General features: G+C 45.4%; 2 protein-coding genes across 3 annotated transcripts; one reads left to right on the top strand and one right to left on the bottom strand.

Annotated features, from left to right (window-relative positions):
* The first annotated feature begins 1,674 nt into the window (after positions 1-1,674).
* On the top strand, positions 1,675-12,474 carry pfas (phosphoribosylformylglycinamidine synthase). Its single transcript, XM_070832149.1, has 27 exons — positions 1,675-1,795; positions 1,972-2,107; positions 2,908-3,013; positions 3,098-3,287; positions 4,586-4,691; positions 4,777-4,917; positions 5,025-5,149; positions 5,665-5,793; positions 5,888-6,025; positions 6,826-6,954; positions 7,075-7,148; positions 7,240-7,396; positions 7,484-7,545; positions 7,631-7,792; positions 7,958-8,194; positions 8,290-8,520; positions 8,732-8,912; positions 9,012-9,095; positions 9,314-9,469; positions 9,833-9,952; positions 10,071-10,216; positions 10,305-10,512; positions 10,718-10,809; positions 10,904-11,018; positions 11,110-11,259; positions 11,444-11,584; positions 11,846-12,474. The coding sequence occupies exons 1-27, from the start codon at positions 1,675-1,677 to the stop codon at positions 12,154-12,156; spliced, it is 3,948 nt and encodes a 1,315-aa protein (XP_070688250.1). The 3' UTR covers positions 12,157-12,474.
* Positions 12,475-12,975: 501 nt separating this feature from the next.
* LOC139202920 (E3 ubiquitin-protein ligase RNF170) lies at positions 12,976-17,349 on the bottom strand. Of its 2 annotated transcripts, XM_070832524.1 has the most exons (7): positions 17,106-17,349; positions 16,397-16,499; positions 15,649-15,760; positions 15,193-15,286; positions 14,108-14,181; positions 13,916-14,026; positions 12,976-13,456 (listed from the first exon to the last, which is right to left on the bottom strand). In XM_070832524.1, the coding sequence occupies exons 2-7, from the start codon at positions 16,423-16,425 to the stop codon at positions 13,112-13,114; spliced, it is 765 nt and encodes a 254-aa protein (XP_070688625.1). In that variant the 5' UTR covers positions 16,426-16,499; positions 17,106-17,349; the 3' UTR covers positions 12,976-13,111. The 2 variants fall into 2 exon arrangements, with proteins under 2 accessions (XP_070688625.1, XP_070688624.1); XM_070832523.1 differs by lacking the exon at positions 17,106-17,349 and having other exon boundaries at positions 16,397-16,856.
* Positions 17,350-17,364: the final 15 nt, after the last annotated feature.

The raw sequence follows: 17,364 nt of genomic DNA on the forward strand, positions 1-17,364 counted from the left end.
ACCATCCAAAGACTTCTTTTATTCATTAAGTTAGTAGTTTAGCTACATGGACTGAATATTATATTCCAAGGAAATTCTTAGCAAAAGATGTGTTAACTAAAGCAGTGACATTTTATTTCCCACCATGAAGGTCTAAATGCAGTTTGAAATAAACAATAATTTATTGTATTTTGTTGACCCAGAAGCCAAATTTAAGTGCTGTGTCTTGACTCTAAAAACACTGAAACAAACCCACAGTCTACCCACCATATCTGACTCGAGTGTAGGCTGTAATAACCCCCATTTAATCAAAGAAGCACAGTGGATGTGCCCTCGCCGCCCTCAGTGAAAGGCCACAGAGAAGACCAGTGTCACGTTTCCTTTGGAAGAAAACTACAAAACCCACAGCACAGTAGAGCCCACGAGGAGCACATTGCAGGCTGCGTCCCAGTTTGCACGCCTTACTAAATTTACTGAAAAAGAGAGTGAGGATTTTGCCCTAGAACCAGTCCCACTCACAATCACTGGAAAGTCAATGGACTAGAGTGGAGGCTGCGCATGCGCGTAGAGTTAGAGCGGCTCCCACGTGGGCGTAGAGGTCCGTCCATCCTGTCAGTGAGCAGACCTCCATCCAAAGGACCGTCAGTCCTCTCAGAGGGAGCACAAGTTCCTCCAGGAGCCCGAGGCGGAGCGGCATCTCTTTACTCTTCACCCCAAACCAAGACTCAGCCGCTGGAGCCGCTGCACGTGAGCCACGCCAACTTTACTAACTAGCTTTCTGCTAACTGTGGTAGCTTTTAGCCAGTTAGCTTCCACACAAGAAGCTGGCAAAAACACAACAAGAGACAGCAGTTAGATAGTAAATGTGAAACCCTGGTGTGTGTGTGTGTGTGTGTGTGTGTGTGTGTGTGTGTGTGTGTGTGTGTGTGTGTGTGTGTGTGTGTGTGTGTGTGTGTGTGTGTGTGTGTGTGTGTGTGTGTGTGTGTGTGTGTGTGTGTGTGTGTGTGTGTGTGTGTGTGTGTGTGTGTGAGAGACTTCCATGAGGTTAAGCACTAACAGAAAGCTCCTGACCGTGCAGTGTGTGACCTGCAACATGCACACAATCAGAGAGCTAATTGTCAGGAGGGTGTGTGTGTTGAGTTGGGATGAGTGAGTTTATCTCTGTGGTGAATGAGCCACAACATCAGGAGCCTTTTGTGTTGTTTTCTGATTGGCTATAGTGTTAAAACACTAATAAACAATGATGTTTGACCAAAATATGAACGTTTCTCACACAAGTATTATGCAGCATGATAGAAACAGCGATAACACATTGGGTTTCCATAGTCATATTAAATATTTTTTAGACCAGTCTTGTCTAGTAGCACTGGACTACTGCAACATCCTTACACTGCCTCAGCACTCCTCCTTGGTTAAATGTATATAGTCTGAACACAATGAGATCTTAGAGATATTGTCATTTGCAGAGTGTTTGTCCTTTCCTGAACTGATCTGGAGACAAAGGTCAGTCTCAGTGAGAAGAAGTGAGAGGCATTGATCATCAATATTGATCCCCCCTCGATTTAGTGAGGAATGACTTCAGCTTCTGCACTTAGTAAGATGGTGAATCAATGTCATCGACAGATGATGCCTGCAGTCATAATGGAGGCGTCTCGGTCTTTAAACTGGATTTGTTTCTCCATCTCTCCATCAGTCATGGCTGTGGTGCGGTTCTACAGTGATGAAGCTGTGAACGGGCGAGCCTTACAGAGGGCAGCCAAGCTCTACCCGCAGCTGTCAATCACCACTGAGCTGTGTTACAACGTGGAGCTGACAGGTGAGTGTGTAACAGCTTGTCAGCTGGTGATGACGATACTAATGACTGGAGATGCAGCTAGGCTGTGGACAGCAAAGCAATCGTGCACGGAGTGAGACATATGAACGTAGACTTCTGTCTTCCCCATGTATGCATTTTGCCATGTTGTCATTGTTCGCTCCTGCTCTCGGCTGCAGGATGCGACAGCCTCCGTGACGAGCAGAGGGAGGTTCTCCTCTGGTTGTTTCGCCCTCCCATGCAGGCAGCGCCGCTGTCTGAGAAACCAAACCTCACAGAGGGCAGCGGGGAGAAACTGGTGGAGATCGGACCCAGGTACTCCTGCACCCACGCAGTCTGATTGATGACACGTACAACATGCTGTGGCTCAGCTTCTGTCCTGCCTTCACTGAACGACAAGGCCTGCTGCAGATTTCAATATATTAAGTGTGAAAGTACAGTCCTGTGAAAGAATCTCTAATAGCTGTTTCATGAACCTCCTGAAGAATCTCACAGTCTTCATTAGCACATGGAGATGGCTCAGTGGGCATCACATGACATGAATGTGGAGCTTTTTCAGTGTGTGTCGGAAATAAGAAATGGGTTGTTTGCTGTTATGTGCCTGTAAACACTGGAACAAGCTGAGCGTGAAGTTTGAATAGTGGGAAGGTAAAGGTGTGGTAGTTCAGATCAACAGGACAGGAAGTCTTAAACCCCACTAGCGACCTTTTGATGCAACAGTACGACTTTTCTATTCTGTTATCTGCTGCGGGCTATACAGGACGTGTGCATTTATAAATGGCTGTTTATTGTTACGAAGATAAAAATCAGTTTCTCTCCTGTGAGGTAAGCACTGTGCTCACAGTGAACATCTGCTGTGAACACCGCAGCCTGCAGCAGAGAGCAGGAGATAATATGGAAATGAATGATCATTTTACAACATGATTTGTATACTGATGAATTTCATTAGGTAAAAAATAACCATGTATCATTTTAGGTTGTTAATAATTTTAAGAGCTTATTTTTTGGGATCAGTAACATTGGAGAAAGCTAACAGCAGTTGAATATAAAAATCCAGCAAAAGAAAACGTGATTTAAAGTGATTTTATGTGGGTTGCTGCTGTTTTGCTCTAAAGGTTGAATTTCTCCACCGCCTGGTCTACTAACGCCGTGTCCATCTGCCAGAGTGCCGGCCTCACCAACGTCACACGGGTCGAGCTGTCCCGCAGGTTTCTAATCAAGGTTTGCACATGGAAAAAATGTTTCTCTAAAACACTGATGCTGGATTGGTTTTCACTCGATGAGATCCGTGTGTCTCTCTTCCAGCCAACAAATGGAGAGAGCGTGAACGGAGATGTGAAGAAGCTGATCGAGTGTCTGTATGACAGCATGACAGAATGCATCTATCAGCATCCCATCACCTCCTTCACCGTGGAAACCGAACCACAGCCGGTGTTTGAGGTGGACATCCTGGGGAAGGGCCGTGTGGCCTTGGAGACGGCAAACGACGATCTGGGTGAGACTCTCTGGACAGTTTCTAGATGACTGGAGTTTCTGTCTCAGCTTCAGCCTCCATCTTTTTCCTCTAATCGCCCTTAATGTGCTGTAACCTTCCTCTCTTCTCTCTCTCCTCACGCCTCTTTTCAGTCGTGCAGCCATTTGTGAGTACGCTGCTGGATGTAATGGTGTCACATGATGCATGACATTATTACTTAGCTAGTTAAAGTCACAGGGCAGCGACGATGCCGCTGATTATCTAACACGTGCATGTGTGTGTTTAGTGTGTTTGTGTGCCTAATGCCATGTGAACACAAATGATTTCTATTCTGTTTCATAGAAACTTTGATACTAAATAAGTTGATCTGACTGATATCTGATTGGTTTAAAGGTCAGATTTTATGTTTCCAGTTGAGTTTTTTTTTTTTACAAAGAGGTGAAAGTGAAAAAGCTGAATTTGCTGTTAGGGCTGCACTTAATGATTATTTTGGTTATGAATTAATATGACAGAATATTTATTTAGTCTATAAAGTGCCCTAAAAACCACAAAAGCTATGACACGCTTACAAAAGATGTTTTAAGGAAAGGCACAAACTGGCCGTCCACCTCAAGGTGTAATTGTCGGTCTTTACAGTTTTTGATTTGTCAATCAGCCAATCATCTCAACTCCAACCCTTATTCACCTCTATGTGTTGACGGCGACCGCTCATTCCGAACAGACAGATGTGGTGGGCTCGCTTCTGTTCGTGCTCTTGTTTATTCACGTCCGCACGGCTTCGTTAATATTCACAGGCTGCTCAAATAGATGAGAATAATTTCAGCACATACTTTGTAGGCTTCCCCATGCTCAGCTGGTGAATTGAAAGAAGGGCCTGTCTGGATTTGCCCACTTAATTCCCCCTAAGGATTGATTTCACTTGAGCTATTTTGCATTCCCAGTTGAGTTAAACGTGTTGTTTAGTGAAAGGGAGACAAATACTTCTAGTATAGTTAGAATAATAATCCTTTTTAGGATTAGGATAGTTTTTATGTTTCTGTTGTCTTAAAGCATGAAGAGGATATGATGCTTAAATACAGAGCTTATTCTCTGTGTGTGTGTGTGTGTGTGTGTGTGTGTGTGTGTGTGTGTGTGTGTGTGTGTGTGTGTGTGTGTGTGTGTGTGTGTGTGTGTGTGTGTGTGTGTGTGTGTGTGTGTGTGTGTGTGTGTGTGTGTGTGTGTGTGTGTGTGTGTGTGTGTGTGTTGACAAAGACAAAAGACAAAGAAAACTTGTCAGTGGTGGTTTTTGGTAGCAACATCCCATAATGTGTGTAATACAGGTCTGGCCTTTGACTCCTGGGATCTGGACTACTACACATCGATGTTCCAGAGGGTTAAAAGGAATCCCACCAGTGTGGAGTGCTTTGACCTGGCCCAGTCCAACAGGTGGGGTTTATCTTCTTTGTGTATTTGCACGTTGCTCGGCTCTGTCGTTTTGGTTTTTTACTCTCTGTGTATGTCGGGGTCCCAGCGAGCACAGTCGTCACTGGTTCTTCCGTGGGCGGATGGCGATCGACGGGCAGGAGCAGAAGGAGACTCTCTTCAGTCTTATAATGGACACGCAGCGGCACAGCAACCACAACAACGTCATCAAGTTCTGCGACAACAGCAGGTAGGAGTGGAAACATTGTGTATGTCTGTGTGTGTGTGTGTGTGTGTGTGTGTGTGTGTGTTTGTTTCTGTTCACGCTGACTCAGTGTGTGAAATGTTTGTGTCCAGTGGTATCAAAGGGATGGAGCTGGAGTGTGTTTACCCAAAAGATCCATCTGAAGCAAGTCTGTATGAGACCCGGCGCTCACTAAGACACGTCATCTTCACTGCAGAGACGCACAACTTCCCGACAGGTCAGGACACACAAAACATCTCGTTTATTTGCAACTTAAGTGTCGTTTTTGTCTTCGTCGCTCCCATTCTCATGAACACTGTCTCAGGAATGCCTTGAAGGAATTTCATCAAATCTGGCATAAACGTGCACTTGGAGTGAATGATGATATGATTTGAAACGGAAGGTCCAAGGTCACTGTGACCTCACAAAACACGTTTTTGGCCAATACTTGAGAATTCATACACTAATTTTGGCAACTTTTCACACAAATCCCTAATAGGTTGAAGTGATGACATTTCATATCCAAAACGTCAGAGGTTGCTTTGACGTCATAATGTTCTTTTTCTGGCTGTTATTCAAAGCCATCACTCAGGAACAGAAGGGAGATTGTGGCCATATTTCACATTTGGACATGCATGTAAGCTGCAGTGTCATTAGCTGGGGAAGGCAAACAAACACGAGTCTGTAATTCTAGCATCTAGTTTCCTCATGTTGTTTTCCAAATAATTATTTTCAATCCCGTCTGACCTCAAGGTGTGGCACCATTCAGTGGTGCCACCACAGGGACGGGAGGTCGTATCAGAGATGTCCAGAGTGCTGGACAGGGAGGTCACGTCATCGCTGGCACTGCAGGATACTGCTTCGGCAACCTGCACATTCCAGGTGTGCACAAACATTATGCTTCACTTTCTTCACCTGAAATGTGGAACAGTTCTTAAATCAATAACATGCCCTCTCTCACTGCCCACCGCTCCAGGTTACGCTCTCCCCTGGGAGTCTGAAGGAGAGGGCTGGGAGTATCCGTCCAGCTTTGCTCCTCCGCTGCAGGTGGCAATTGAGGCCAGTGACGGAGCATCGGACTACGGCAACAAGTTTGGAGAGCCTGTTCTGTCGGGTAGGGAACCTTATGAAGCATGCCTTATTCTAACAGTTAATTATTTATTCATTTACATTCTGATTATTTTCCCAATTTACTGTTTAGTCTATAAACTGTTAAAAAAAAATGGTGCCAAAATGCCATTTTACAGTTGTGCTGCCCACAGTGATGTAAATTATATTGCAAAGAAAGTTTCACTTTTGAGATGCTGAAACCAGAGAATATTTGGAGTTGACTAAAATTAGTGGCAACTGATAGATGCTCATGATATTTTTTCTTGATTATTACACAGCTCATTGAATACTTGATACTGATTGGTCTGAATTACAACTTTCTCTGAAATGTTATCTTTTTTTTTTTAGTACAAAGCCTTGTAATTATTGGGATATGTACAGCGAGCCATTTATTATTGCAAAACAAACCCAGAAAGGGTGATGCAGGATCAAGTCTTGATGGGGATGACTGGCTTGATGTACATTCTCCCTTACTAATCAATTTCAATTGATTCAGTTTCTTTGAATTCAATCATTTTTAGGTCAGTCATGTAATCTACAAAATTTTAGGGATGGTGTCAAATAGATTTAACCAAAACCTGTGTTTCATGTTAAGATCCCTTCTTTTGTCTGAACACATTAATTTGAAAATATACGTTTAGAATATAAAACAGACGAGCAAACATATTTTAGCATCTGTGAAACTGGAATCAGCAGATGTTTGGGGATGTTTCTGCTTCATAAATGACTAAAACAATTAATCACTTATCATTTGTTATAATGACTACTCTGATTTTCTGCATTTTTCTAAATTCGCTCCTCCAGGTTTCGCTCGTTCTTTCGGGATGAGGCTGGCTGGTGGAGAGCGGCGAGAATGGATTAAGCCAATTATGTTCAGCGGTGGTCTCGGTTCTATTGAAGATACACATGTAAAGAAAGAAGAGGCAGAGACGGGTAATGTTTTAACACAGTGTGAAGTGTGAAATGTGTTCAATCAATGCAGAGGCTATATTTACACATATTGATCAATGACTCACGGCGTCCCTCTGCTCCTCCGCCGTGCTTATTGATCAGGAATGGAAGTGGTGAAGATCGGAGGGCCGGTGTACAGAATCGGCGTGGGAGGAGGGGCGGCCTCCTCTGTGCAGGTACGGTTGCAACAATAAATCGCACCGAGACCGACGGTGACCTCACCGGCTGCGCTGGTCTCAATGTATTTAAATCCGTTTTGACTCACAGGTCCAGGGGGACAACTCCAGTGACAGGGATCTGGGCGCAGTGCAGAGGGGAGACGCTGAGATGGAGCAGAAGATGAATCGTGCTCTGAGGGCGTGCCTGGAGAGAAGCAGCGGGAACCCAATCTGCAGTATACATGATCAGGGGGCGGGAGGAAATGGTATGAAACGTGGCCTTTTCCTGGATTAATGTGAGGCTCAGACGATGGGACAAAAGTTAACGTACTGAATCATTTTATCATCTTCAGGTAATGTGCTTAAGGAGCTAAGTGAGCCAGCAGGAGCCGTAATCTACTGCAGTAGATTCAAGGTAACCAGCACATGAGCGCAGCTGCACGCACACACGTCTGCCGCGTCTCATTCTATATGGCTCTCACTGTCTCATTGTTTTCTAGAAAGGTGACCCCACGCTGAGTGTGCTGGAGCTGTGGGGAGCAGAGTATCAGGAGAGCAATGCCCTGCTGCTGCGTCCATCAGACAGGCCCTTCCTGGAGAGGGTGTGTCAGAGGGAGAAGTGCCCTGTTGACTTTGTGGGCAAAATCACTGGAGACGGCAAGGCACGTTTCAACATGGATCAAGTGGACAAATGCACATCCACTGTACTGTCCGATCTGCTTTAGCGATCAGTGGTTACTGGAGGGGTCGTCCTGCTAAACAACCTAACGATCACACTAAAACAGATATGATCATTGTGCTTATTTCAGTCTTCATTTCTCCCTCAGATTGTGCTGGTGGATGATGAGGGGGCCAGTGGTGATCAGGCGGACGCGGAGCGCTGTCCTGTCAACCTGCAGCTGGAGTGGGTTCTGGGGAAGATGCCACAGAAGGAGTTTAAGATGGAACGCGTGGCCCTGAATCATCAGCCCCTGGCTCTTCCCGCCGGGCTGAAAGTCAGAGATGCACTGGAAAGAGTTTTACGTTTGCCCGCTGTGGCGTCCAAAAGATACCTGACCAACAAGGCGAGTATTACAGTCCTGCAGCATCTCCATCTTTAGAAGTACGTGTGTGCAGGCACTGTGTGACGCTCCTCATCTCCCCTCCCTCCCTCTCTCAGGTGGACCGGTCTGTGACTGGGTTGGTTGCCCAGCAACAATGCGTCGGCCCTCTTCACACCCCATTGGCTGACGTGGCCGTTGTTGCCCTGTCACCGTTCAGCCTGGAGGGAGCAGCTACTGCCATCGGGGAACAGCCAATTAAAGGCCTGGTGTGCCCTGCGGCGGGGGCTCGCATGGCTGTTGGGGAGGCTCTGACCAATCTGGTGTTTGCCAGAGTCACAGCTCTGAAGGTGAGCGGATGACAGAGAGTGTGAGGGGAAACCACAAACTGATGAGACACAAATCTAAACAGATGGGTAGAGAATACTTGTGTCCCGACTATTTGAATTAACATTTCTGTCAACCATCCTCTTCACGTCAGAATGGGTACGGATTAGAGGGTTTGTTTGTCGATTTTAAAATGTCTGGGGTTTTGGTAAATCTCGTGGTCGTGTGTTTCAGGATGTGAAGTGCAGTGGTAACTGGATGTGGGCTGCCAAGCTGCCCGGTGAGGGAGCCTCTCTGTGGGAGGCCTGCAGAGCCATGTGTGAGGTCATGGGTCAGCTGGGAGTGGCCATCGATGGGGGAAAGGACTCTCTGAGTATGGCCGCCAGAGTTGGGAAGGAGACGGTCAAAGCTCCAGGTACACCGTGTGTCTGTGTCTGTGTCTGTGTGTGTGTGTGTGTGCACGTGTAGGTGTGCTTGTGTCTTAAATAAACTTGGATTTCTGCTTCCGTCTCAGGTGCTTTGGTTATTTCGGCATATGCTGTTTGTCCTGACATCACAGCCACTGTGACGCCCGATCTTGAGGATCCAGATGGCAAAGGTATTTTTCACGCTCAATCATACACACAGATTGCTCATAATCACTCAATAGAATATGTCTCATAGTTTTGTTCTTGGTTTATAATGGCAGAAAAAGGGCCTTTTTGAATAGAATTATCTTCATGCCTCCCAGACTACACACATCTTTCTCTCTCTAACACAAACACACACCCTGAGTAACAGACGGCCCGCCTCTGACCCTTTGTCCTCTGTCTCCAGGCGTGTTGTTGTGGGTTCCTCTCAGTCCAGGCCATCATCGCCTGGGAGGCTCTGCCCTGGCTCAGTGCTACAGCCAGCTTGGAGACTGCTCTCCTGACCTGGACCAGCCAGGGCTATTGACCGCCTGCTTCAACACCACGCAGACACTCATACACGGTGAGCGTTCACTCACAGGCTAAGAGCCACAGGAGAAACTGTAGCATTGTTTACTGTGATTCAGTCCTTCACCAAACTTTTCTTCTAGTTTTATTTTCAGTCTCAGTCCACTGCCACTTTGTACTGTGAAACACAGCCACCTAGTGGTTTTACTGTGTACTTTCAGTTGGTTAAAAGCTGCAGGACCTGGTGGCTCTTATCTTTTCTGTTACATTTTATTGCCTGCTGAATGAAATGCAGTTATAAGGGCACAGCAACCTCTTTATGAGTTGTTAAAAGTAATGTTTTAAAGTAGATTGTAAATAAATTGTGGAAGATGGATGAGAAGAAACTGGAAGCAGGAGGCTTTTTCTGTTCTTTCAGATCGCCTGCTGAGTGCAGGACATGACATCAGCGATGGAGGCCTCATTTCCTGCTTGCTGGAGATGGCGTTTGCAGGGAACCGTGGGATTGATGTTGAATTGTCATCACAAGGAGCTGGAGGTCAGTGAGCCGATGCATCTCTTGGTCAAGTTTCCCCATAATCGGCGCATACAGGATACAGCGCACAGCTGTAATCATAAGCTCATGCAGCGTTTTCTCTGCATTTCTGTCTGCACAGTCATGGAGCTGTTGTTCAGCGAGGAGCTGGGTCTGGTTCTGGAGGTTTCTCAGCTCGATGTAGAGACCGTGTGTCAGAGGTACAGCGACGCAGGCGTGCAGTGCCATCGTGTCGGCAGAACCTGCAGCTTCGGACCAGAGGCTATGGTGAGACTTCATACTCCACGTATATCTCTAGTGTTTTCATCTCATCTGCGTTTGGCGGACATTTTTATGTCCTTCACTTGTCTTTCAGGTCAGAGTTCTTGTGGATGGACAGGAAGCACTGAGAGAGCCGCTGCCCAACCTCAGAGCATTGTGGGAGGACACCAGTTTCCAGCTGGAGCGCCTCCAGGCCAATGAGATCTGTGTCAAACAGGAAGAGGACGGGTTAGCCAAGAGGACGCAGCCGTACTTCAAACTGACCTTTGACCCCTCTGAAACGCCCAGCATCAGGCAGCTCAGTAAGACCGAACAGGACCGATACTGCTTACTATGATTTAGTGTATTCCAAGGATGCAACTAATCGTGATTTTCATTGTCAAGTAATTTCCCAATTATTCTTTGAATACTACATTAATTATTTGGTGAATAAAATGTTTAGAAGTAATGGCACAATTTGCCAACGTCTGTGAGTCACTCTAATAACTAAGGGCTCTGTATTTTCAGCTGCAGGGCCTCCTCGTGTAGCTGTGGTCAGGGAAGAGGGCAGTAACGGAGACCGAGAGATGTCTGTGTCTCTGTATATGGCCGGGTTTGAGGTAACTAGTCAGAGCTTTATTAACTGGATATATGTTGACCTGAGCTGTATGGGTAGTGCGCGAACTCTATTTTTGTGTCTATATTTGTGTGTAGGTGTGGGATGTCACCATGCAGGACCTGTGCTCTGGCTCCTTAACTCTGGAGTCTTTCAAAGCGGTTGTGTTTGTCGGTGGATTCAGCTACGCAGACGTCCTGGGATCAGCGAAAGGCAAGTAAACACCCATACGCACAACAGTCATTGACCACTTCGATACAAATTCTTTTTGTGTAACAGCAGTCACACACATTCTTCGTTATAGGTTGGGCTGCTACAGTTGCATATAACCCCAAGGCCAAGGCTGAGTTTGATGGCTTCCGGCGGCGTGACGACACACTGAGTCTGGGTGTGTGTAACGGCTGCCAGCTGCTCGCCCTGCTGGGGTGGGTGGGAGAGGGAGAGGACGGAGCAGGTAAGAGGGAAAAGGCTCAGAACTCCATGTTGCCTAGATTAGTAATAACAGGAAAAGCAAAACTTCAGTACTGAATTGAGACAATGCAACAGGAAGACATGAGCACAGTCATCACAGAGGAGATTTTTTTGCACCACTGAAACTCAGTTTGAAATGCTTCCTAATTCTTTCCAATTTTCCGCAGACACTGAAGTGGTGCTGACTCATAATAAGTCCGGCAGGTTTGAGTCTCGGTTCGTCAGCGTTGGGATCCAGGAGTCCCCGTCCGTCTGGCTCAGAGGCATGGAGGGCTCAGCTCTGGGAGTCTGGGTTGCACATGGAGAAGGTATAGCACTGTAGAGTCCTTAACTTGTCTCATAAGTTGGCTGAACTCAGTTTTACTAATGATATCAAAGTCTCACCGACATCTGAGTGGAGATGACAGTATTGAATCATAACTGAGAACAAAAAAGTTTACTCAGTCTTAAACTTTTGAACTTGCACAACAACGGCTCATTCTGCTGACTCACAAGTCACAGGTCAGCATGGTGTGTAATCGGCAGCTGTGTTTTATATTGATTTTCTCACCGCCGCTTTTCCTTTCCAGGTCTGATGCAATTCCGTAGCGCCCAGGCCCGTGACCAGATTATTTCTGGTAAGCTCGCCCCCCTCCATTACCTCGACGACCAGGGTCATCCCACTGAAGAGTACCCTCTGAATCCTAACGGCTCACCGCGGGGCATAGCAGGGCTCTGCTCCAGGGATGGGAGACACCTGGCCATGATGCCCCATCCAGAGCGCTGCACCCTGGGCTGGCAGTGGCCCTGGGCCCCGAGGGACTTCAGAGCCTCCCTCACACCTTCACCCTGGCTGCGCATGTTCAAGAACGCTGCTGCCTGGTGCAGCAACACAGAGTGAGGATAGTCTGCTTACAATTCTGGTGCTAAAGTAGTATTATTGTCTGTGATGGGTTATGACAATACTCAGTTGTTTCTCGGTACACCTTTTTACTTCCTGTGGTACTTGTTTTTTTGCATTATTACCAGTGTCTGCTGTAATACTTTCTACCTTTTGAGACTATTGTGGATTGTTGTTGACATTGTGTACATACTATAGGTCTCATTCTGGAAAACACTATATTTTACAAAACTATCCTGTACCATACAGGTCTGCTGACATTATCAGCGTCGCTCTGCTCAAATTATAGAAATGAAGTTTGCTAATAAATAAATAAATAAAAACAGAAGAAGCACATGCTGTGTGTCAAATTGATAAAGAAATGTTACATAAAACAATAAATATTCTTTATAAGCATACATTAATACAATATCAAGTATTTACATAGATCTCAATATTACAGTACTGACACGACAGCTTTTCTTGAGCTTGCTGAAATGAAGTGGGAAACTTACTGCCTAGTAGGAGGAGTAAAAATGACAACGTGGCCAGTTTTTCTGGGTAGGATGCTAAAAATATGATTAAAATATAAAGGATTAAATTATTTAAATTTGAGTAATTCCCTTTAAGTCAATAGAAACTGAAGGTTTTTCCTGTTGAATAGGGATTTAAAAGCTCCCAACCAAACACTGCAGGGATCAGGAACATAAGGAATTAGGATTTGTAACCACAGCTGAACAGCACACTGCCTGACATTGTATTTTAGATATCACTCTTGCATAGGCTCTGTAAACACTTGACAATCAGGCCTGCAGTCTGGGTCCACAGTCTGAGAGGCTCAGGCGCCGTCTAACATCTCGACTGTTGCATTCTGTGCAGCTGTCAATATTTTTGCATCCGCTAATCCCACTAGCTACAGTCAGATGGAAGAAATCCAATAGAAGTCCATGTCAAACAGCTTGTACTGACACTCCGTCTACAGCGAACTCCCCATCACTCCGTGGGAGGTTGTAGCATTCGCAGAGTGCCCTCCTCTCTCCGGCGCAATTTGCTGGTTGATGTTGATAACGCAGATAAGGAGCAGGACGACCACCACCAGGTCATCCAGGACCCCCAGCAGTCCACACAGGGAGGGGTTTGTTTCCAAGGGATTTGCTGATGAGGAGACGGGGTCAAGAGGAGGGGAGGAGATGGACACCATGGTTCCCACGCAGCACAGAGCCACCCTGAAGAAAAACAGCCACACGAGGCCTCCCATGGTGCCCAGGCCACGGGCCAGTAGCTGCAGGAGAAGGGGCGCGTCACACAGGTAGTCTGTTACCTGGAAGAGTCAGTAGAGGTCAGTATGCTTGTACAATCACACATAAAGACTCTCAAGATTTCCTTAATAATATTTAGTTCTATGTAAAGATAGAGGTAAATTATCTGTCTCTGTTATAAGTGTGTGTGTATCTGAGCTTGGGCAACTGGGTGTGTGAATGCAAGGTGAGATACCTTTGTTGTCTGCTGGTTGTGGAGGACAATAAATCCATGAGGTTACATAAGTCGGATTCCTGTTACCAGACGTATTGTCAGAGGGGCAATGGGGGAATTCTCATCTTTCCCATGATCTAATCTAAGGGTGTAAGAGAGAGGTGCACCACCTGATACTTTCACACACCCAGACACAGGTAAAGGGTAGAGAATAAGGACAAGTATTGTAGAATAACTAGAAAAGGGGTTGAGTGGGGGATGTGTGTGCTGTTTGATGCTATGTTTGAAGGTTAGATAGAGGACTGACCCTTCGCGGGGCTCCAGAATAACGTTTGTTGTAGTCCTTGATTTCCCCGAGAACCTCCTTTGACTGACGGTCTGATCGGCTCTCGTTAAACAGATTACACAGCACGCTGACCTGGAAAATCCAACATTTCACTCCATGTTCACGCTCATTCTGTGTTGACTCTGTGCTTCCCTCTCATCCTGCATACCGTACCTTCTGTCTGCAGAGAGGGCAGCTGATTGCATCCAACCAAGACCCGTGTCTCCAGTAGGCGATGAGGCAGGGAGCTGCAGAGTCAAACACACCAATCAACACTTTTTTCATCAATAGTTTATACCACAATGCATTCCTAGTGCTGCAGTCGCATATTTAAATTGCAGCTAAACTGTGATGCATTTACAATACGTCGTCACTGCTAATGATAACAGACAGAGGTTTTGGGTGACCAAGGGTTGAAAAGGCTCTGGGTATAAAAGGCCAGGGTGACACATGGGTAAGTGGGGCAGGTACAGGGGTTACTGTGTTAGGTGTCTACACGATGTTAAGGTAAGTGTGACAGCAAGGGTGCTCTGGTATTTGTGCTAGAAACACGTGCAACATGTTGCGGTGATGACTGCCTGATGATAGCAAAAAGAAGAGGCTTTTTTTCTCAAAACTACTCCTGAAGAGACCTGTGTACTCTTCTGCAACTTGCACAATAGACCAGTGTAACAGCCTCCTCTATGGTTCTCTTGCTTGTCCATAAGCATTAAACGCCCTTATTCCACAATATAATTTAGATGAACTTAAAACCTGTGAGCCTCTGAGACTCTTCAGGTCATCTGCTACTGCTTTTCCCCTCTGTTCTGGGTGGAAATTACAAAAATCTTTTGAGGGTGCTTTAAAATGTTCCCTTTTTTTGATTATGATTGTTTATGGTGACTTGCCACACTGCATCTTATGTAATCGTACTCCTTTAAGAAGTATAATTTGAGTAAAGCTGTCGAGTGAAAGGCAGAGCTGGAAAACCATGGCAACAGTTAATTATTGAAAGCTGGACGGACAGGCCTTGAGGCTCGAGACACACGGCTTCAGCACACTGATGTGACACTGATCAGCCACTGCACTACGTGAATTAATGAATAAAGACAAAACCAGGTGAGCAGTTGTGAGGGTGAATTAAAAACGAACTAATTCAGCCAGTCTCACAGATGATGGAGTGAAGAAATGCATGAATGAAAGAAGCTCTTTTACTGAGTTACTTTTACAGCTGTAGAAATGGTCAGTTTCTGTGTGAGAGGGTGTGTTCAGTCGCGTACCACAAAACAAATGGCCGCAGTTGGTCTGGACTGGAAAGCTGGCCGTCTGAAGGCAGACTGGACAGTGCCAGTCTCGGCTTGCTGATGGACAAGACTAAAGGTATGAGAGAAAGAGAGGGACAAAAGGAAAGAGGTCAGCGGTGAAAAACAGGAAGACGGAAACAGGACAAATGAAAAAACGTGTGTGGAACTTTTGATTAGGCCAAGGTCCGGGATTATACATGTGAACAGTGAGATTATTATCATTTATTTGGCAGCAACTCTCTCCACCAGACTGTGACCCAGATAAAACCCATAATAATCATCGCAGTAATAACATTGTTTACTGACTGTGTGTGTTGTCACCGTGCACTGAAAATCTCGTTTCGTTTCGTTTAAAGAAAGGGCAACAATTCAGGACTGAGGAACCTGCAAGGCTTCCTACGTTCTGACTGTGTGTGAGAGAGTGGAACTCACCTTGTGGCAGCTCGTATACGTTGATGCTGACTGCTGGGATGGACACACCAGAGGTCTGGATGACCTCAGGTCACTGTGACCCACTGGGCCTTCAGAGGGGAGATGGTCCAGTCTGCAACATGACATGACATGGTGACAGCGATCAACATGCCGTAAATACTGCATATCAGCTAGTGAGGAGATACTGACATAAAACTAACGATTGGTGAGATATGGGTGATTGTACTCTTTTGTATTTGTGGGTGACAGCTACTGATGCTCTAACTGCAGCTGTTTGACAGATTGCCTGCTGCCATCCAACTAACATGCTGTGCCCCTGAACTTTCCCTGCATTAATTTGTAAAATGAATCTTTTAAATGGATATTAAAGCTATTAGTTAATTAGTCAAATAAAACTGTCAAAATGCAGTTCTATCAAAAACTATTTTGGCATCACAATCCAGCTTTTTCAAATTACATTTACAGTAACTACATTAATAGGATGATGTAAGTTACTCAGTTACTGATACAGATCATAAATCATGAGAAATAAATGTCACACATGAATGTGCTGTTTTTCACATGATCTCACATGCTTTTTTTATGGTTTGCTCTGATATAAAACATGTTTTACTTCATATCTTCTAGAGATCTTATGCACAGTGATAAAAAAAAAACAATTGAACGTGTTTGTCGACTTTGCACTTTTAAGTGTCTACTTCTAGCAGAAACCCATCAAAACTGCCAAATGCAATAAAATGAGACTCACCTGGTCTGAGAGCCGAGGAAGGGCTGCATCGTTGAGCTGTAACAGCAGCTGACAGGTAGTCACTGTCTCCCAGAAGGAAGTGAAGTGCTGCCTGACAGCATCACTGACAAAAATACATTGGAGCTGCTTGTTAATGATCAACTACACCCTCCAATATCAGTTGGTGTCTGATTCTTCCTTCTTAAAGGGAGCAACATATTAATCATATTAATAAAGCAGTGGTTTGTACACAGCCTCAGAGCCTCACCTCTCCTAAAAGCCATTCTACGCTTGTGAAGAATAGACTTATCAACTTTTAGTGGAAATGTATTGAAATCACTATATCTATTAGGAGCCCCCATTCAGTCTGGTCAGAGGCAAACTATTTGGGCCACATGACTTTCCACCAGATCAAAGCCAGAAAAGATCCCTCCCACGGTTTGTTTAAATAGGTTAGATCTGACTTTGCCAATCATTTACACAAAGTTTACCCAACCCCACTTCACATAATTTTACTCTTACCATAAACTATTGGTTGTGAAATGCATGTGAATGTCCCTGACATTAAAACTGTTTTACGCTACAGGCACCCCAGCTTTAGATAATCAACCCAGCAACAAAAAGGAGGCCGGCTACAATTCTCACACTGTTTATGATTAATATAAAGTGAAGATGTTGGCCAAATGACACTAAATGTAGCAGTAAAGTGGTAAAAGAAACTCTCTTTTACAGTATCTGGCAGAGAGCAGAGATGTGATAGTCTTCACTTAGTTCACCATGGAAGCCATTGCAGAAATATCCTGGCAAATATTTGTACAGGCCCTTCACCTCACCTCAGATAGGAGCGAAAGAGAGGGAGTCAGGGGGGCTCAGGCCATCTAAAAATAGCAGCCATCAGTCAGTGAGGGTCAGGGTCTCCGAGTGGCCGGGACCTGGAGATAAAACAAAGGTGCTCACCTACTGACAGTTAAACACAGGACAGAGGACGC

This window comes from Pempheris klunzingeri, chromosome 6 (assembly GCF_042242105.1).
Source record: "Pempheris klunzingeri isolate RE-2024b chromosome 6, fPemKlu1.hap1, whole genome shotgun sequence".
NCBI lineage: Eukaryota > Metazoa > Chordata > Actinopteri > Acropomatiformes > Pempheridae > Pempheris > Pempheris klunzingeri.

Bases quoted from the DNA above. Each gene is read 5' to 3' on its own strand.
- pfas (XM_070832149.1), top strand. From the start codon at position 1,675: ATGGCTGTGGTGCGGTTCTACAGTGATGAAGCTGTGAACGGGCGAGCC. The intron at 10,513-10,717 runs GTAAGACCGAAC...CTGTATTTTCAG, and splicing joins GCCCAGCATCAGGCAGCTCA to CTGCAGGGCCTCCTCGTGTA. The intron at 10,810-10,903 runs GTAACTAGTCAG...ATTTGTGTGTAG, and splicing joins TGTATATGGCCGGGTTTGAG to GTGTGGGATGTCACCATGCA.
- LOC139202920 (XM_070832524.1), bottom strand. From the start codon at position 16,425: ATGCAGCCCTTCCTCGGCTCTCAGACCAG. The intron at 15,287-15,648 runs GTGAGTTCCACT...TCATACCTTTAG, and splicing joins CGTATACGAGCTGCCACAAG to TCTTGTCCATCAGCAAGCCG. The intron at 14,027-14,107 runs GTACGGTATGCA...TGGATTTTCCAG, and splicing joins GCCCTCTCTGCAGACAGAAG to GTCAGCGTGCTGTGTAATCT.